Here is a 21889-nt window from a genome sequence, read left to right on the forward strand (position 1 = left end):
TGCTGCACTTGAGTGGGATATGATGATATTTTATATTTGTGGTTCAGCGGCTCCTCCTTTGCTGGCGCCGCTGCTGTGATGATGTGAGTACCTCCTGCTTTAGTGGCTCAGCAGAGGGTCGGCGACCTGACACTCCCTCCGGGCTTTGGCAGAGCAATACTGTCAGTCACCGCTCCGCCTCCTCTGTCTTCCCCAACTTGTAGCACTAGGCCACAGTCCTCCTGCCTGCACCGGATGAGAGATGATGCAGCTTGTGTTTTAGTTGAATAGGGAGCGGGGTGCTCCGCTAAGTAGTAACTCCTTCCTGGCTCACTTCCCCAGCCACATAGTATAGCGCCTAAATATCTACAGCTCTCAATGTTCACAGCTATGCGGAGAAGGTAAGCGCTGGATAAGGGAGACTGTCAGTCTAAAGCCAGCAGCATTTCTGGCAGCCCTTCACAGAGTCAGCTGACTGGTCAACTGCCTGGTCAACTGACTGGCTCAAGGACAGTCCTTGTTCTCACTGATTGACAGCTTAAGGAGTCTCATGAGGCTCTGGAAATTTCCAGTGCCCTGCTTGTTGCTCTACAAGTCTTTAAGCCAGCATGCCAGTATACCATACATATAATATATGTACACCATTAAATATATTCTATATACGTACATACATATACATCACTTCAATAAATATATTAACACTACAATTTCATATTTTTACATATATATATATCAAAATACATGTATAACCTAAAGTAGGGTTACATTCTCTTCCCCTGGCGATCTAACTAATTCATCAGCTTAGATCGCCATCATCTCATATCTACATATACTGTATATACAGATGCGTCCACATACATCTTGGCTTTTTTTCTCAATTTGTCACAACATGTAAAACAAGGCTTAGCTGTTTTTCCAAATGTAGCAAGTAGATAGAGTCTAAAAAATTTCTGAAGCAGTAGAACTTGTATAAAGTAATAGATTAGAGAAGCAAATTTTTTGAAAAATCACAAAGCGTGACTTTTACAGAGTCCAAGGTGTGCCATATTGCACCATACATGGTGCAGTAAAACCAAGATGTACGTGGACACATCTTGTAGCTGAGCATTGAAAATATGGCCAAGTACACATGGTGGGATAGACTATTTGGGGTACTATACTAGGCTCTCCCATTCTATCATAAGTGAGAATAGAAGGGGGCCTACATATTCTTTTTGGCCTTTCAACATCTTGTACATCACCCTCCTCATTACATATTTCACTACCGTCTTGAGAGCTATTAGTGCTATTTGTGTTGGAATCGTCAGACATCTCAATTCCTGCTCTATTTAGAGGTTCATAATTCCCTTCATCTTCCCTCTGTTTATCCTGGTTACTTCTACCACACTCAAGTTTAGAAGTACTCATATCGGCATCTTTATAATAACACCCTGGACTTTCAATGTCTCCTTCTAATTCATTTAAATCGGGCAGCTTATTAACTTCAGTGACCCTGTCTTTATTTCCTTCCACACTAACACTAGTGCTAGGACTTTCAGTAAGGTTTTCCAACCGTATTTCTTGACCTATCGGTAACAAATGCTGTCTATGATATGTTAAGACAACTCCCTCCCCTGACTCTGGCTTGATCTTATACACAGGCAGGTCATGAAACTTTTCAATTATTACAAAAGGATCTTTTGTAATAAAGGGGGAGGAGGCGGCATCAGAGGGGGGGAGATGGCATCGGAACAAGGGGGAGGAGACAGTGTCAAAGAGAGGGGAGGAGACAGCGTCAGAGAGAGGGAAGAGATGGTGTCAGAGCAAGGGGAGGAGACGGCGCCAGAGCAAGGGGAGGAGAAGGCTTCAGGGAGAGAGGGAAAGAGACAACATCAGACAGAGGGGGGAAGAGACGGAGAAAGAGAGAGGGAGAAGGAGACGGCATCAGAGAGAGGGGGAGGAGATTGCATCATAGAGAGGGGTAGGAGATGGCGTCAGAGAGAGTGGGGAAGAGACAGTGTCAGAGACAGTTTAAGCACTGGATGGGGTATTGTGCTCAAAACTAACCATACAAGGGTGCTTCTGGGCTATCAGAGTGGTCCAGGCACTATGAAGGTATATAGAAACGTACAGGTGTGCACAGCGCTCTCCTCTAATAACACCCCTGTATGTATTTGTCTAATGAAGACAATAGTATTGGCAGCAATTGACAGTGGACGGGATAGTGATTAAATGGCAATAGTCTCAGTTGTTTAAGGTGCACTGCGGGCAGAGTTAGAAACAGTGTCAGAGAGAGGGGGGGAGACAGCATCAGAGTAATGGGGATGAGACATTCTGAGGGGGGGGGGGAGATGGCTTCAGAAAGATAGAAAAAGAGGGGAAAGAGACTGGAGAAAGAGAGCGGGAGGCAGAGAGAAAGGGGGACGAGCATTACCTTATTGCAGCAATCTCTGGGAAGTGGGAACAGAGCCAAGGAGGACCTCTATGGAGGCGGGCACTTTAATGCATTAAGCCCCGCCCCCTAAATGTCCGTGAATCACGGGACTTCAGGAGGGCGGCCAGGGAGTGACTCAGGAAGGATGGTGACAAGTGGTTGGAACTATGGGGGAGCGCACAGCGCAGCTTCATTATCCGTCGCTGCGGGTGGCCCAGGGTGAGGGGGCTGTCGCAGCAGCTGCTTTCTCATTTGTGCAATGAGGAGCAGGGAGCACTGATCTTTGGGTGCAGGGGGTGCAGCGGGCCCTAGAACAGCTCGGGCCCCATAGCAGCTGCACCCCCTGCACCCACTGTTAAAATCTTATCATTTACCTCCTTGAGCTTCCACTAATATTGATCTGTTCGCTTCTTTCCTCTGTACAGAAATTATAATATACTGTACATCCGTACCTAAAACCTACTGTGAATAAGGAAATGAGGACTTTATCCTTAAGACTAGACTCTAAAATACATCTACAGTAAGAGTACTACTACTCTAAGTACTAAGAAAATAAATATGTTTATAAATATAATATTTTGGATGCTAACTGCTCTACTTAGATTTGCAGAACTGAATTCTTTCCATCAATGGAGTGTCTGCTCAAATGTGGGTTACTACTGCATGGGGGTCATTCAGACCCGTTTGGAATCTGGATCAGACCAAATTCGGTCCCCCGGTCAATGGTTGGGGTTTGTGCATGCGTATATATGCGCATATTGAAAACAACCTATGTGAACGCCTCCGGCAAGTACCCCACTCGCAGAGGTGGTCGTTCTGGGAGGGGAGGGGGCGGGCCGGGGGCCAAAGCAGGGGAACATCCAGTGTCTTTTGGGCACCCCCATAAAAATGCTGGCCACTCCCCTGGAAACTCAGTCCTGTCGATGTCTGCGTAAGCTGCAGGGTGAAGGAACACGTCAGTGTTATAGAGCACAGGCTGTAGGGTGAGGCAGTGCGTCAGTGTGATAGAGCGCAGGCTGTAGAGTGAGGCAGTGTGTCAGTGTTATAGAGCACAGGCTGCAGGGTGAAGGAGCGTGTCAGTGTGATAAAGCACAGGCCTAGGACGCACCCCTGCCAGGTCTAAATCTATTTCAGTTGAAATAAAATGCAGCAGGGTTCATTCATGGCTGTAGAGCATACACGACTGTAACCATTTATGGGGGCCGCCCAGCACAGAGCAAGGCCAACCCACATCCTAGGTCCCTCCTCACGATGCAATTGCAAAGTTTTGCAATCGCATTACTATCATGCAAATACTTCACCATACAGCAAATCGCTTGCATGTTAAGGGTTGCCCCCCGGCTGGACAGTTAAGCTGCAAAGCCAGGCAGCAGGCTACGATGTTTAGGGTCACAGCTGCGTTGTCTGGACAGCACCCCTGCAATGCCATAACGCCACCTCGAAAACACAGAATTTACTTAGCAGCAGTCAGATCAGAGCCAGAGCTGATGTCACATGACTTCGCAACAAACACCTGCATTTTCCCTGACACTCCCAGAAAATAATGTGTGACACCCACAAATGCCGACTTTCTGTCAGTCAATTTGCATACGGCCAGTGATAAAAAAAAATTAGCAAAATTTTATCACATGTGCCATAGGATCCATATGTGATACCATGAAATTGGGGTACGTATCCCCTTTATAAGTGCCTGAAACTTAAATAGCAGCCTATGTTTGCATATGACAGGCAGTGTTCTGCAGTGGTTAATCCCTTGTGTAGGTTGCTAGGCAACCGCTCACAGCCCTTTTTCATTGGTGGATCAGTGGACGCCAAACTGGAGGGGCGTCCCAGCCTTTTGCTGGGCAGATTGTGGTGTAACAAGTGCCCCAAGAGAGGAGGAGTGCGGGGCGCCAAGTAAGGACTAAGCAGTGTGTGGGCGCAGGGCATGTGGAGAAGGAGCAAACACAGCTTCTGTCTGAGAGGCCTGCACAGCCACTGTGGAGAGACAGTGTTCCCCCGTACCTGTATGGAGTGAGCAGCACTGCATACAGGGCGTTGAGTAGCGGGATTGCAGGTGGAGGTCGGAGCGGTAAGGAAGGCAGACCCGGCGGTGACTGATGGCAGTGTGACAAGTGCCCAGCAGTATGACAAGTGCCCAGCAGAGTGACAAGTGCCCGGCAGTGACAAGTGCCCAGCAGAGGTTTCAAGTGCCCAGTAGAAACTCCCAGCAGTGTGCTCTCAGTCAGCAGTGACCGGCAGGAGCTGGCAACGGCAACAGAATCCCAGGTATCTCACTATTACCCATACAGGCCACCCACTCACCCCAGAGCCATCCATACCATTGGCCCCAGTTAGCCGGTGGCACGCCCATCCCTGGAACTGCTTCACCCGACGCTATTTCAGTTGGTAGTCCTCACCGACCCCTTTGTCCATAGGCCCCACAACAGAGGAAAAGAGAAGGTAGCGCTAAAACCAATGAGGAGTTTTTGAATAAAAAAATTAACATTTTTTGGTACACAAACAATGATAAATTAATGTGATATTAAAATAAATTAATGGTTAAACACATATACACACTGCCCTTGGGGCGACTTGATGGAGGATTCGCTCCTATTGGTGCCGCCCAGGTGGTATTGAGAGAAAGTCAGATAGCAGATAATTGTACACTTCCCAAAATAGGTGTATATTAGTTGAGATGAGTATATTTACAGATACAGTTCACCAGTTAGTTCATCTGGGAGATCTTTATATCCTGTTAGGATTGCATATCAGCTGTGTCATCCCTTTTTTTGTGAAGCATGAGGGAAGGATTCCACTGTTAGACCGGTGAAAGAGGCTGGTTGGATCCCAAATTGAAATGCAAATGCATAAAATGGCAGTTAGGGGCAGGTGAGTTTAACAGCTGCTGACATGTTTCGTTCTTGCCAAAGGACAGCTTTTTCAAAGAGGAACTCAATTGCTCCACCGGAAAGCCCCATTAATAAAGGCCAACCACCAGGCCTTTTCCGCAAGACCCACAGGGAACTGCTAAAGCACCTACCCACTAAGTGTCTTACGGCAACAAATGCAAGACTGTACAGGCCCGAGCCTGATTCGCCAGAGTTTGATCGCTAAGCTACACCTGGCAGTACTTATACGGTGCACCTAGGCCAGAGGTACCTAGTTTTAGGGTAAACTGCGCAGTTATGGGGAATTAATGTACTTTACGGAGGTTTGCTCATTACATAGTATCAATTGAGGGGTTTACTGCATAGAATTGCCTACTGTTGAGGGTTAACGAGACCTTTTGTATTGCATATTGTGTGAATTGTGGCCCCAATACTCACGTCGCGCACAGTATTTCTGAAAATATCGTATTTAGTAGTAACATTCATTGTGCATTCTGGCTTTGTGATTTTGTTGAGTAAATTACTTAATTATTTCTGCTGTAATGTGTACCGCGTGAATTGCGACCCATGGTGACAGGGTCCCATCGCGCACGGTATCCTTGTGACTGATCCTTACCTACTTAATTGCTTCCAGCGGTGACCAGTGATCCGGTGCTGTTCAATAAAAGTATACGTCCTCACGTGTGGTGAACATATTATTAACCTTATTGTGTGGGGGCGTGTGTGTGGGTGTTGCTCTATGGGGTTCCTTGTCTCTTTGCCCACAGAGTTCAGGCAAGTGAAGCAAGAGGACCACTGACGGACAGCGGCAGGCACAAATCAAGGGCATCAAGGGAGTAAGGTACCGGTTACACCAACACCTCAGTCTGACGATATCACATAGACACATGCGCAGTATATTGAATTGCTCAGCCTGCAAATTTACAGCCGTAGGTTCAGGTCTGAATAACCCCCTATGATTCTTTAACATAAATCAGTAAATTTTGTAGCACATGGACCATATGGGATAAAGACACATCAGCTGTAGGAAACACACAAGTCCTACACGCTGTACGTATGGCCCTCCAACTGTTGTGAAACTACAAGTCCCATCATGCCTTGCCACAGTTTTGCTTCTAGGGAATGCTAACACTATGGCAATGGGATTTGTAGTTTTACAACAGCTGGAGGGCCATAGATTGGACATGCCTGCACTAGACTTATTGTAATATGGTGCATTTCTTATACAGTGCAGCAAAGCCTCTACAGAAACAGTGTTGACTCTTAACACCTAAAAGCAATCATTTAAGCCCCGTGGTCACTACAATCCATTGCCAGCATTACTCAAAGGCAAGATAATATTTATTCTGTCATGACAGTTATTGACTTTTATTTATCATTCTTATACAGTATCTTACATCCACCGCACTAACTCCTAACTGACCCCATGAATACTATTCATTTACTAGCAACAGTAAGATTAGAACACGTATTCTATGATATCATTACCTGATAAAACTTGTTTCTGTATGGGACCCATGACAAAGGAACATACTGTAGGGTTGACAGAAGCAATTTTCCTTTTATTTTTTGTATAAAAGGAAAGGCAATTGTTACTTGATAGCTTATTTTGATACTACAATTGGTGACATCACACAATTCCCAGCATATGTGGATTTATACAATGACTGCGATGCTATTCATTTCTGCTATTTTTCCAATTTTTGCATAAGAAATGTTTTTCCACATTCTCAGCTATGTATGCTGCCGTATGTAGTAGCTTGGCAAAAATATTTAATAATGTAAAATAGATCCACCCTATGTTTAGGAAGCAGCGAGGTAATTTGAAGTATAACACCGGAGTCATGTTTTCTGCATATGTAATGGCAGTAGCAAGCTGTGACATGACCCCAAAATGGCTGTGCCATGTCAGCATTGGATTCGCCGCCCTCCCAGCTACCTACCACAAATGCTCCCAGATTGTCAGTCATTTTACCAATACACTGCATACAGCATCAATATTGCTTTCAACTCAGGCCCTTTAGGTGTTTTTGAAGATTCTATATGTGTCTCCTACTTTTCTTTCTAGCCAGAGGCAGAACTTCTATTGGTGCAGCAGGTGCATTGCACTGGGGCCCCGGAGTACTTAGGGGCCCATTGATGCCCAGACCAGCAAGGCCTTCTTTGGTTGGGGTAGAGGTAGAGTGCAAATTATAGTTTTGCACCGGGCCCGTCACTCACAAGTTACACCACTGTGTCTAGCTGTGCAAGTTCACACTTTCTATTCTACAAGATAAATTGTAATAAACACATACAGATGTAGCTGGCCTCATTCAATGCCGGCGCCTGGCAGATCCTCTCCTCTGGCGAGCGCCGGCGATAGGGACTGGGATGTGCGTGCGTCCCAGTATCACAGCGGCTGGGCAGCATCTCCCTGGGAGGGGGACCGGTGGCGAAAGCGGCGGGGACCCGGAGCAAGCTCCGTTGCCACGGGGGCGCGCAAGCGTCTCGTCCACGCGTGCCCCTGGCGGGAGCCAGCCGCTGGTGGGGGCTGGCGATACTTTCGCCAGCCCCTGCAAGAACTAGGCCAGCTCCATCTGTATTATCGTCTGTGTTGCTGAAAGGTATCTTGCTATTTCACATTTTATATTAGTGAGTTCCTGAAGACTTTTGTCTGAGGTTTATAACATGACAAATAAAATCGAACCAAAAGGGCAAAATAAAAATATATTTGTTTAATACGAAAATAGCAAATAAATTGTATAAAAGGCGGTATATAGGTATTTTTGCTTCTTTAATAATGACCATCAACACATACTGTGCGGTCCTGTTTTGGCATCAATTCACCATTCGAAAATAACAAAAACAAGATTTTCCACATAACTGTATGTTTCCGTATTAAAATCTGCACTTGGTAGTATTCAATGTCTGGATTTAAATGCTTGCGTGTAGATTTACTAAAGCTTCTAATGAAGAATGACAGCGTTGGTCATAGCAACCAACCAGATTATGTCTTTATTTATTAGGATGCTATAGAAATTAGTTTTCTAAATTTTTAGAAGCTTTAGTAAACTGCTATGCATGGAACAACATGGTAGGCCGCAGAGTGAAAAACGCAGGATTTCTGGGGGAATGTCTATAGTGTTACGTATTACAGTATTAATATGTAACACTATAGACATTCTATAGTATTGGCTGTATCAAACATATTTAAATAATGGAAATGGTCAGGAACAGATTAAACATGCCATCATCTCTATATGTCTAGTGTCCCTGTGTCTCTGAAACACTGACATCTGTTGGCAGCGAGTAAAACTACATCTCTTTCTCTCTCACACATGCACACAGAGGCAATCACAAGGTCGCAGACTAGTTTTCGAAGCATTTGCTTTGAGTGGGCATATTAGTAATGAATAAATACACAAACATAATAGAACCAGTACTGCACTTTCTAAACTCACATTCTTCCACTTCCAGCCAATAAGAGGGTTTTTATTAGGCTGCCATAGCCCCCCATCCCCACACCACCTCCCTGCATTTATTTGACTAGGGGCATTCTATAAAACTACAAAATCAACCGCATTAAATGGGTTGGAATAGTGTTTTTTTTTTTTTTAAATACATACATAACAGTTTTGATATACGTATTGATATTAAGTTCTACTCATCCCTAGCATTGATTTAGTTGAATAAAAAATTGCGCTTACATAATTTACTTCCTTCAGTAATACACAATGTTTCGCACCATATGCTAACAGGATATTTTTTTATTAATAGGTTTTAAAAAACATACCTGGGTATGGGACGTGGAACCAGGGGGAATTGACTATAGCATCAGTGTTAATATCAGTCCGAGCAGCAAAACCATACTCTGCAGGGTTTCTTGGAAACACATTGAAGTATGTCAAAATGTAACAGATCAACCAGGATAAACACATCCCCAATAATACCTTAAAAGAGTTCAAAAAGACTATTTTAATATTCACCATATTTCCAAGTAAGATCAAGATTTGATAAGAATGATTGTGTGTGCACACGCGGTCACTAAACAAGGATGTGTGTGTGTATAAATTATAAGATTAAATGTAATAAGAAAGAGATTTTTGTTACAATTGTAAATGTATAAGGCTGTCTTTTCATAGGGAAATGAAGTCGCAAGGAAACAACGTTACACACATAACTATATTTCCTTGCTAACAGTAATGTATGTTAAAGCCGGCATTGAAAGAAAAAAATCTGTCTTCTGCTGTAGTTGAAATGGTAATTTAATATGACGTACTAATGTCTATTTTTTGGTGCAATTCTATTTAATTAGTGTCTTCTGCAGATTACATATATAGAAACATAGAATTTGACGGCAGATAAGAACCACTTGGCCCATCTAGTCTGCCCCTTTTTTTAAACATGTTACCTCAAACCATATTTGATCCTTATTTTTTTGTAAGGATATTAATATGCTTATCCCAAGCATGTTTAAATTGTACTACTGTATTTGCGTCTACCACCTCTGATGGCAGGCTATTCCACTTATCTACTACTCTTTTTGTAAAAAAATTCTTCCTCACATTTCCCCTGAATCTTCCTCCCTCTAGTTTCAGTGCATGTCCTCGTGTTCTGTTGCTCCTCTTCCTGTGAAGAATGTCTCCAACCTGTACCTTGTTAAAGCCCTTGATATATTTGAAAGTTTCTATCATGTCCCCCCTTTCCCTTCTCTGCTCTAAAGTATACATATTAAGATCTTTTAGTCTTTCCTGGTACGTTTTGTGATGTAGGCCATGCACCATTTTAGTTGCTCTTCTTTGTACAGTCTCTAATGTATTTATATCCTTCTGGAGATATGGCCTCCAGAACTGAACACAATACTCTAGGTGAGGTCGTACCAATACCAATAATACAGTGGCATTATTACTTCTTTCTTTCTACTGCTGATACCTCTCCCTATGCAACCAAGCATCTGACTTGCCTTCTTCATTGCTTTGTTACATTGCCTACCTGCTTTTAAGTCCCCTGAAATAGTGACACCTAGATCCCTCTCTTCCTCAGTAGTTTCCATTATAGTGCCATTTATACTATATTGAGTCTTTGGATTTCTGAGACCCAAGTGCATGATTTTGCATTTTTTGGCATTAAACTGTAGTTGCCATTCTCTTGACCATTTCTCTAATCTGCCTAGATCCTCAATCATTTGTTTTACCCCTCCTGGTGTGTCTACCCTGTTGCATACCTTTGTGTCATCTGCAAAAAGGCACATTTTACCCTCAATTCCATTTGCAATATCACCAATAAAGATATTAAAAAGCACCGGTCCAAGTACAGATTCCTGGGGTACTCCACTTGTAACCTTTCCCTCCTTTGACTGTACTCCGTTTACTACAACTCTCTGTTTTCTGTCCTGCAACCACGCTCTTATCCATTCAACTATCTTAGAATCCAATCCCAAGCTTTTAAGTTTATTTACCAGTCTGCAATGTGGGACAGTGTCAAAAGCTTTACTAAAGTCTAGATAAGCTACATCTACAGCCCCACCTTGATCTATTACTTTAGTCACCCAGTCAAAAAAGTCAATAAGATTTGTTTGACATGATCTTCCCCCAGTAAACCCATGCTGTTTTGGATCCTGTAAATTGCTGGTTTTGAGATATTCTACAACTCTTTGTTTTAAGAGTTTGCAGAATATCTATATATATATATTTGCAGTCACACTGAGTTATATTATGTCATTATCAATGCATCATGGCACATATAGATTAAATCATAAATGCTGCTTTTAAAAATCAGGACTCTTTATATGGTACATCTTGAGGTATATTTCTGTTGAGTATACTTATATTATACTTTATATACTTATACTAATATACTTATATTAACTCTATTTTTTTCCCTCAACCCCATCTTTGTTATTGCTTGTAAAGTATATGAAATACAATATTATTCTGTAATTAAAAGAAGTATTAACATCTGTAATTGCTCTCTTGGAGATATTATATATCCAGAAGTTAATATTACATCTTGCAAATAGGACCTTTAAATGTTTAACAACATATCTGGCTTGCATTAGCATTTTGTATGATTGAATTGCATCAGCCTCAGTAAGAACTGAAAACAGTATAAAATAGTTACATAGTTACATAGTAGGTAAGGCTGAAAAAAGACTTGCGTCCATCTAGTTCAACCTGGTATAGATATCCATTGCTGATTTGGTAGGTTCTGGTATTTTACAGACAAATTATATTTCTTATTTGTACACATGGATGTTTTTCTCCAGTAAATGTTTGTCCAACTTTGCCTTGAACGCATTTAATGAGCCAGCCGTTACCACCTCTCTGGGAAGAGAGTTCCAGAGTTTGACTGTTCTGACCGTAAAGAAATTCTTTCTACTAGCTGAATGAAATCTTTTTTCTTCTAATCTATACTCATGCCCTCGCGTCCTAGATTCCTTTCTAGTAGAAAATAGGGTGTGTGACAGTTCCTTATATTGGCCCTTGATATACTTGTACATGTTGAGCATGTCCCCCCTTAAACGTCTCTTTTCTAATGTAAATAGTCCCAAATTGCTTAATCTCTCCCCGTAGCTTAAATTCTCCATTCCCCTAATAAGCTTTGTTGCATGCCTTTGGACTTTTTCTAATTCTATGATGTCCTTTTTATAGTGTGGGGCCCAGAACTGTACTCCGTACTCTACAACTATATACAACTATATTTCATTTTTTTTTAAAGACTGGCAGATTCTGGCTCTCCTGATACATCTCCCATAGGACCAGATGCACTAAGCTTCAAAAGTGATAAAATGGAAAGTGATAAACAACCAACCATCAGCTTCTGTATGACATTTTTTTCCAACACAGTCTGTGACATGACAGGTAGGAGCTGATTGGCTGGCTGCTTAGTGCATCTGGCACATAATGCTTTGAGTTAGGGTTGGACATCGCATCATGATGTTTCCTCAACCATCAATGTTTTTGAAGTGATGGTAGTGTTTTTAACAATCGATGGCGGCATTCTGATGTTTGCCTCAATCAATTGGTAGACATGCTCAGAGGTTTTGCGCATGCGCAAAATGTTTTTTTTAGGGTACTTGTGTAGTTTCACGGCAGCACTGCCCGCGGATTGCATCATATACAAATCGCATCATATGCAAAGTGCATGCGATTTGCATACGATTAGCATGGGATGCGATTTAGCACACACTCACTATCCACATCAGCCAGAAGCGTGGTGAGTGTAGCGTGCCCCGAGAGGGGACGCATCCTCCCGACCTGTTCATACCCCCACTATCCACGTTGGGGTGGAGATGATCCTATAAAGTGTGGAGAGCACAGCGAGGGGACGTGGAAAACGAGCCTGAAGTGTGGCGAATACACGTCAAGTAATACACATTATACACGTCAAGTAATCCGTGCTCGTTTTCCACGTCCCCTCGCGGGGCTCGCTGTGCACGCTTCGGGCTTGGTGTCTCGCTGCGATCACCACACTTTATAAAATCAACTCCGCGCCAACGTGGATAGTGGGGTTATGAACAGGTCGGAAGGACGTGTACCGCATCCCCTCACGGGGCTCGTTGCGCTCGCCATGCTTTGGGCTGACTTGGATAGTGGGGGTGTGCTAAATCACATTGCATGCAAATCGTATGCAAATCGCATACCACAGTGCCGCCGTGAAACTACACAAAGTACCTTTTTTGTTGTTGCATATGTGCAAATCAAATAGTTTTTTTTAATCAAATTACTTTGATGTGATGGTCAGTTACCATCACATCAAAAGATTCAATGGCAGAAGCCCAGCCATCATTTGATGGTGGACTTCCGATCTCCATCTCTACTTTGAGTTGCTAATAACTCATGTTATATGGTTTGATATACTGTAGATCACATGAGGTAAAAGTTTCTGCTGACGGGACATACCATATGAGGCTGGAGGGCAGGGGGAGCCTGAAAGTTGCCAAGAGGACAGCCGAAGTGTACCCTCATGCCACATTTCGAGCCTGGTGGCTCGCTCAGCTTAACTCGCCACCCTTTACTAAAGGAATAGATGTTGGTGTGGAGAGTCAATTTTGTGTTCCTCTGACCTTGCTGCTGCCGCTGCACATGGTATGTTCCATCGGTCCCCTGGTCCAATCTACATCCACAGCCTAGGAACTAGTTGCTAATCATGTTATATATTTCATGCTGCCTTGACAGCCTGTACTGTTCATCATAATTACATCCCCAAAATTCCTAGGAAGAGATTCAACACTGCTTTGTGTATTCAAAATAAGAGGAATAAAGACATAGAGCATGTTCTGAGTAAGGCAATTGAGACCTGTTTCATATTATATAAATCCGAAGGATCAAATCATCAGACTTCACATTCAGTTTAACTGGACTACAGTTCTTTGTTACTTTGTCTCCATTTTTCTAAAGTGAAATAAAACTATACAGGATTTTAAAGTGATCTAGTCTGAACATTTGTCATGTTCAAGGATTTTGTGGGTCGTGATATTTTCAGATAATGATGGAAAATTGGGGGCGAAGAGATCGTTCGAGGAAGGATAGAGTAGAATAAAAGAACACGCTGAGTTATGTAATACCTACAAGTTGATTTTAAAAGAGAGAATGCGGCCTCTGAAGATGAAAGTTAGACATAAGATGAAAGAAAAGATGAGAGAACATGTAAATTGTGTATTGCAAATGAGAATGGAGAAGTAAAATATCTGAAAAATGAAAGAGAAAGGAAATTATTAGAGGGTCATGTTATATGTTCCTCATGTTATATGTTTCTCTGAGTTTTTAGGAAGTTTTTATAAGCGTGGACGCTCGATGAGTAATACAATTCAGGGGAATAAATACAAGAATAAAGTTATGCTGTAGGCAGAAGAGAAAAAGCATTTAGAGCACTAGAAAGGGGTTCTCATATAGGGCCTTTTGTACTAAGCTTAAAAAGTGACAAAATGGAGAGTGATAAACCACCAGCCAATCAACTCCTAACGTTCAAATCACAGGTTGTGTTTAAAAAGTTAACGGTTGGTGGTTTATCAATCTCCATTTTATCACTTTTCAAGGCTTAGTACATCTGGCTTATATAGTGGAGGCTCCCTTTGGTGTAGTACTAGAAATTAGAGGGGAGTTGTGGAGGGTTATTCAGAGCTGATCGCTGTTGTGTGTATTTGCACGGCGGTTGATTATCAAATGACTACACATGCATATGGATCACTGTAAGCATGCGTGAGGCAAAATAGCAAAAAAAGACCCTATTAAACCTCAAACCACAATTCCCTCACAACTTTATTGACAGGAAGTCGCTGTTTATGGGCAACAACTGGATGTTTTTTGGGAGTGTCAGTAAAGCCGCAGGCGCGCCCAGGGATTTTCAGGGAAGGATGTGTGATCTGCCTGATTCTGTCGCAGAGTTGTGGAAGTGTCACACTTGCACAGGCTGGAAAAATCCATCAGTGATGAGTGAGTTGCGAATGGATTTGCAGATGGCGGCCAATCAGCAATCTATTTGCAAGTCATTTCTAGACTTGCACAGGGCAGGTTTTTACTCTATCTGGGCAGCAACTATCTGATCGCAGGGCTCTGTAAAATCACCCAGCAATCAGGTCCCATAATCAGATGCAGGACAGTTGATGCCATTGTAGATAAGAGCTACATTTGCCATTTGCCAAAATGGCTCTGCAGTGGTCATATGAGTGCAATGACCAATCTAATGGAGCAAGATAATATGTAAGTAGCACATAGAAATGTAATGGGTGAAATTTAGTTGCAGTAGATATATTTGATATTTATGTGTTATGGGAAGACGTGCAATCCAGGAACAACTCTGCAACAGCCGTTCCACTACACTGGACTAGAAACTAAGCATTCACATGGTGTGTTACAAGTGGACTGTTTATGGGCAATTACTGACTGGTTGGTGGGTCATTCAAATGACTTGGATCCTGGTAGCCTTGATGAGCCTAGTTACTTTGTAAGTTTGCCAGAAGCAGGAAAATATTGACTGTGATGCTTAGCATGTTTGTAGATATAACTTGGTATAAACTGTGCAAGTACAGGGGCCAGGTCATTTTATCATCTGAATAAAATAAAAAAAGTGCATAGGAGCCCAGTGGTGGATGGATTCAGGATGGGTGACTGCATCCACCACCTGGTACAATCTGTGCAACAGGGGTCAGATGAACATATACTAATACTATATTGTAGGATCTTAAATGGTGACTTTACTAGGAGCTGTAATTATGATGTAACAGTGAGTTGTAGGGGTGACTGATCAGGTCTGCAATTTTGACCTGATTGGGGCATGTAATTATTACCTGACATGGCGGTCTATTTCTGATTGGACAGGGAGCTACAGTATATTGGTGACCTCACAGGGAGCTGAAATGATGGTATGATTTATGACCTGTCTAGGTACTGTAACTATAACCTGGCTGAGAGAGCTAATGGGAATGTTTCTGGTAACTAGGCTGATGATCTAACTCAGAGCTGTAATAGTGACATGACGGAAAGCTGTAATACTGGGAAGCTGTAATACTGCAGTGTTAGGGGTAAACATTATCTGACTGGGAGCTGTAGTAGTGGTAACTTTACCAGTGGGAGTTGTAATGGTGTCCTGAGCATAAGCTGCAACTATTGCCAGAGTGAATTCTGTAATGGTGTGTGTGGGGCGGCAGATTCTTTTAACTGTGTGACATTAATTGGATGCATTGGTTGGACAATATGTGGTTCTAGAATGTTCCTTTAGTGCACAGTGTTTTGTGAGTTGAGCACACCTTTTGGTACACTCAGAAGGAGTACACAATGCCTGATGTGTACAGTGGGATCCTCCCCATCATGTGCTTCTGACCCATATGTTCTCCTTACTATTTAACTCATGAGGATTGTGCCAGCACAATTTTTATAAGGGACAATTAATTTTAGTTTCAACAGAAGTTTTACATCTATAGTATGTGGGAATGGGGGTGTAGTATATAACCTGGAAGAGGAGAAAAAGGGTACAGGTTACCAGGGCCCTAGTGAAAGAAGAAGACAGGATGCAAGGAAGTACTGTAAGTGCTAAGCCAGCAGCTGTGTTGTGGATCAAAGGGTCGGCAGTGTGTATGTCAACAGTCAATAAGTTGACACCAAAAAGGTAGACAGATACAAGGTCAACATGGAAAAGGTCGACCTTGACAAAAGACTGACAAAAGCAAAAGTTCAACAGGGAAAAAGGTTGACACGTGAAAGATAAATATGACTTTTCATATTTTGACACCTGTTGACACGCACCATCTATTAGTGTAGAACGTGGTGCCTTGATCCACTACTGCTGAACGCAGCACATTTTACCATATCCAATCGTAGTCCACCTGGATCGTAAAGCATGAAAATGTTCCCTCAAAAAAGGAATAATGAAAAACTCAGGTTGCCCTTTTCAGGTATCGACTATTGCAATATCCACATTTTGCTTGTTTGACCTAGTGCATGTCGACATTTTGTCAAAGTGGACCTACAGTATTGACCTTTTGGTGTCGACCTTGTGATGGTCAACCTACACGCTCTCCTCCGAATACCAGTCTAACAGTGGATGTAGATAACTGTAAAATGTGGCAAAGGACCAGAAAGTAGATAAGTTATAGATGGCACAAGAATGGGTATACTGTACATAAAGCAGGAGTGTTTTGACAGGAAGACATACAGATGTAGACCTACAGATTACACATAGAGATGTAGCCACGGTTGCCAGTTTAGTGCAGCAAGTCACATATATCACCCAGTGTGCCGAGATATGCCAGGTGGGCACATTCGACACACGCATGCGGCAGTGGGTGCGCACATAGTGTCGCACCCGAGACATAACGGAGAACAGATGAGCATGGCTACATCTAGTACGTAAAATAACAGGATGATCAGACAGGCAGGGGAGATCAGGGCAAACACAGAGCAATGGATGATGCAGCAGCCTAACCAAGGAGATAATAGAACATATAAATGAAGGTGGGATCCGGATGGGGCCTGTAGGTCGCCAGTGTCTAGGTTAACAGTAGGCTGACACAATATGGTTGCCATAGACAAGGTCAGCATAGACAAAAGGTCGACACAAGCTAAGACTGACAGAGCTATGGTCGACACATAAAAAAGGTTGACATGAATTTTTAACATTTTTCTAAAATGTTTGGACTTTTTTATACTTTGCCATCCATGTGGATGAAATGAGGTACCTGGACCAAAGCATTGCAAGCGGACACGGTACATTCATATTACCATCGGAGATCTGAACTACTTCTATTAGATTACCCATGGAAGTTATTCTATTGGGCAGGATGTATTGTGGTGTGTGGAATGCTAGACGACCTCTGACTCTTTTTATGGGGCAGTCAGCACCGCCGCCAGACTCGCACTGCAAAGCATCCGGACTGATATCTCCAGTTTGAGTCTGAGCATTCCCGTAGCCCAGTGCAAAATATGGCAGATATTTGTGAGGTGAAATTTTTTCTTTTTGTTAGAAAGATAAAATTAACTTAGTTAATAATAAAATGCCATTTTAACTGAGAAGAGGTTGTGCCACTATATTCTTCTGTGGGGCAGACTATCTACAGTCCGGTACCTAAAGGAAATAACTTGGAATTTCTCATCCCATGGGTATCCTTTGTTAATAAAAGTCTATTTTTGCATTCCTTAGATGTATTCTTATACTTGACATCACCATTTCCTCTCTGTATGTTGCACGTCCTTATATGACTAGAAATAAATAAAGGTAAGACTATTGTCTACAAAGTATGAAGTGTGCACTGGGATACTGTATGTGCTTTTTATAGGACTGATTACAAGTAAAGTAACCCATACCATGCTAGGAGATACTGCATACCTCCCAACTGTCCCACTAAATGCGGGAATGTCCCGATTTTTGGGGACGTTCCCGCGTCCCTCCCGTGGCCGGCAGTGTCCCGCTGTGGGGGGGGGCAGTTGGGAGTCCCCTCCCCAATCTGACAGAATAGACGCTGTGCGCATGCGCACAGCGTCTATTCGCAACCGAAAATGGGGGCGCAGCTTAATTTGCATAAGCCATGCCCTAATTTGCATACGCCATGCTCCCTTTTTGCCACGCGAGTGTCCCTATTCTCTCATTGAGAAAGTTGGGAGGTATGGATACTGTATACTGTGTATCATGTCCAGACTGCTGTGAGCTGGTTGGAGGGCAGTAACTCACTATTTTGAAATTACCAAAGGACAACAACAACAAAAATAATAATAACTGTTGTTGGCGCCATGAAATTATTTGGATCTTTGAAACAATTCAGTGCATATAGATCTTGATTCTGAGCCTGTCGTATTTTTCAATTCTGCCACCAAAGCCAACTTACAAATGAGTACCACTGTAGTTTATTTGCCAATATCCATGGCAAATGCGAGTCATCTGCCACAACAAGAATGTCTGCAAGTGTAAGATACTGTGTACACACCTGCAATCCACAGGATTGCATGGATGCATATGCTCCTATGAAAAGTTTGTATGCAGGCATGGATAGTAACAATTGAGATGAGCAGCCCGTTTGCAGTATGGATAAGTAAGGACATATTTTTTACTTGCTAATGTCATGATAATCCACCCATATATACTGAAAGTCCATGCAACTGCATGTGAAGCCTATCCCATTGACGCAATCACCTCATGATGGAGACACAGAAGAAGGCTGGTTGGAGAGACACTAGGTGGTTGAGGAGACAGAATGAGACAAGCAGGCTGACTGGAGAGATAGAAGGAGGCTGGCTGGAGAAACCACTGGTATTTGGTAAGACAAGGAGGTTGGTTAAGAAGACATTGTTTGGCTGAAGAGACAGGGGAGACTGGGTGGCCAGGGAGACATACGAAGGTTGGTTGGTGAGACACTGGGTGTCTGGTGAGACAAGCAAGCTGGATAGAGAGACTCTGCTTGGCTGAGGAAACACTGGGTGGCTGGATAGACCAGGAGGCTACAGTGTCAGACTGGATCGCAAAACACATTTTTTCTCTAATGGACAAAACCACGTTACACTACAGGTGCAAAACCTCTCTTGTTTGATAATCCATCTCTGAGTGCTGCTCTTCAGTACATGCTTTGTCTTCCCCGTCGGCCGCTGGGGTAAATGGAGGGCACCAGCCATTTGCTACTGCTGTAGCATGGGGTCACTCTCTCTCTCTCTGTATATATATATATATATATATATATATATATATATATATATATATATATATATATATATATATATATATATATATATATATATATATATATATATATAAACAAACAAACTGGAGGCGGCACTCAGAGGCTTGGTGCATCAGGTTAAACGTGTATTAACATAGCAAGACATCTACGTTTCGGGGATAGCCTCCCCGTCATCAGGAGCTATCCCCGAAACGTAGATGTCTTGCTATGTTAATACACGTTTAACCTGATGCACCAAGCCTCTGAGTGCCGCCTCCAGTTTGTTTGTTTGTATGATCGGAGCGCTGCTCCCCAGGAAGGCACCAGAGCCCAGTACTCCCCTTGGGGGACCCAGTAAGTGCCGGAGCCAAAGCGTGGATATATATATATATATATATATATACCATGTGTTGTCCAGCACGCAGGTAATTAAATAGAATAAATTTGCGGTGCCTTCGTTGAACCTCAGAGGGTCCCGATGTATGAGCAATAAGGCGGCACTCCTCAGGCTGGCATAAGGAAAGATAAAAGAGCTTTGATAAAGTATGTCCGGATGACACCTTATCTGCATTTTGTGTTGGACTCCTTGTTACAAGGATTTGGGGATGACTGAGTAACTGGTAAAGGGCCTCCCAAAGTTTCTTCAGCAGCCACTTTAACATTTAATTTTTCAACTAACATGATTGCTGTCACTGCCTCTCCCTTGCTGGATCTAGTGAATGTTTTGCATGATTTTACCTGTGAACTTGGTATTATTAACAGTAGACAGATATGTTGCTTACTGGTAGACCTTAACCAAAATTAGTCTCTAACAACGTTAAGGTATTGCATGCATCACTTAGCTATGTGGTTATGTCACATTTAATTCAAATATAAATAAAAAATAGAAATTATTCTCAATGTACAGTACCATCAAATAAACATGTGTCTCCCTGAAATGATTAAATGAAAGAAGAAAAAGATAGACTGTTGCATGCATTATTTATAGGTAACTGTTCCTAGTTTATTATTTTGGAGTTACAGCAAATTACCTTCTTCTCCTGCGTGTCCTAGTGTGATTGTATTTTAAAATCATTTTTGCTTAAAATTAAGGTAGACCACATTATATTGCTCTTGAACTTACTGGGAAAAGTTTGAAAACAGGATACTTGCTGATTTGAAATTTTCCTTTGTTGTAGGATATGATGGGTAGCTCTATATTTCTCAGGTATTGCGAGAAAATAATTATTAAGGCAATAGTTCTGGAAAAAAAAACCATGAGTAGATATTTACAATTGCTGCATGAATTATTGATATTACTTGGATACAAATGTAAGATAAAAACAACATAAAGTGAATCTGGGCATGGCTGGTCTACTCCACTTTCCTCCATACATGTCATACCGCACAAGACACAAGACATCTGAGGTATGGTTTGTTTACAACCAAGCCTAATGTATGAAATTTTGTTCTTTTACATCTAGACATACCGTGGCCTAATATTAAATGTAGCAGTAGCAACTGTTAACCAGGCTAAGGATTCTTACAGTCCAATCTATAATAAATAAATAAGGGGGACAAAGGGGTTCGTCCAGAAACGTTGGTAATTTGGTTGTGAAGCGTTTTAATACAGATTGTTGAAATATACCTTGGAGTGCCGCTGTTTGTTTACTTCTGGTATATATATAGGCCCTTATTCTGGTTGGTGCAGTAATATCCGTGTGCGTTCGTGCCGCCAATGTTTTGTGTCTGCGCATGTGCAGAGGCGTCTCTGCGCATGTGCGAGCGGGGCGTACGGCCAAATTCCGCATGAAATGTGAACACTACGATCAGGGGGTGGAGAGGGGCGTGAAGGGCTATTTGGGCTCATTACCATATGCATACGCCCCGCGTTTCATGGGCGTTCCCATGAAAACGCTGGGCGTACGTATGGTAATGCGGCCGTGACGCACGTGTAGGGGGCGGACATATGACATTGCCGGATGTCAGCTGCCCGCCCAGATCCCTGCTTTTGCACGGAGAAATGCCCGTGTGGTCTGAGGTTGCGGGAGCTGGTGGACCACTCGGTCCTGCATTCGATGGTCTGCGACCATCGAATGATGGGGGAGGTTACCTGAGATGGAGGAGGCGTATTCCATGAGAAATACACTTGCGGTCCGTTTGGACAGCTTCTTACCGCGTTCGGACGGAGTTGGCCATCCGTATGGAAGGCGGGGTTTCGGACGCACGGTCCTGCCCGCATATTCGGATCCGGCCGCACCGATCAGAATAAGGGCCATAGTGTCAGACTGGGGCATAAAAGGGTTCCCCCAGGGACTGCAGTGAAAGTGGCCCTTGTTTAGAAGTGGTTCTTTTGAAGATTGTGAAATAGGTTTCTACATCATCTTCTGGAGGAAGTAACTAGCATGTAAAGAGAAGGTGGTAACATCTGTAATACGACCATGAAGATCACAGGGACACTCTTTTCACACAAAAAAAAAATAGTGTTTTTCCATTTTAAATGTACTCCTTTCCTATGGCTGCAAT

The 21889-nt window shown here is 42.8% G+C and overlaps 1 protein-coding gene across 1 annotated transcript in view; it reads right to left on the minus strand.

Annotated features, from left to right (window-relative positions):
* LOC146072971 (solute carrier family 23 member 1-like) overlaps window positions 1-21889 on the minus strand; it is a 176821-nt gene that overhangs the window by 111593 nt on the left and 43339 nt on the right. Inside the window, exons 6-7 of the mRNA XM_083180141.1 lie at window positions 20508-20625; window positions 9035-9191 (exon numbers count right to left, since the gene is read on the minus strand). Of these exons, the coding sequence (XP_083036267.1) occupies window positions 9035-9191; window positions 20508-20625 (275 nt within the window). The remainder of the gene's footprint in view (window positions 1-9034; window positions 9192-20507; window positions 20626-21889) is intronic.

Source organism: Crinia signifera, chromosome 4 (genome assembly GCF_055691185.1).
Source record: "Crinia signifera chromosome 4, ASM5569118v1, whole genome shotgun sequence".
NCBI classification, from domain to species: Eukaryota; Metazoa; Chordata; class Amphibia; order Anura; family Myobatrachidae; genus Crinia; species Crinia signifera.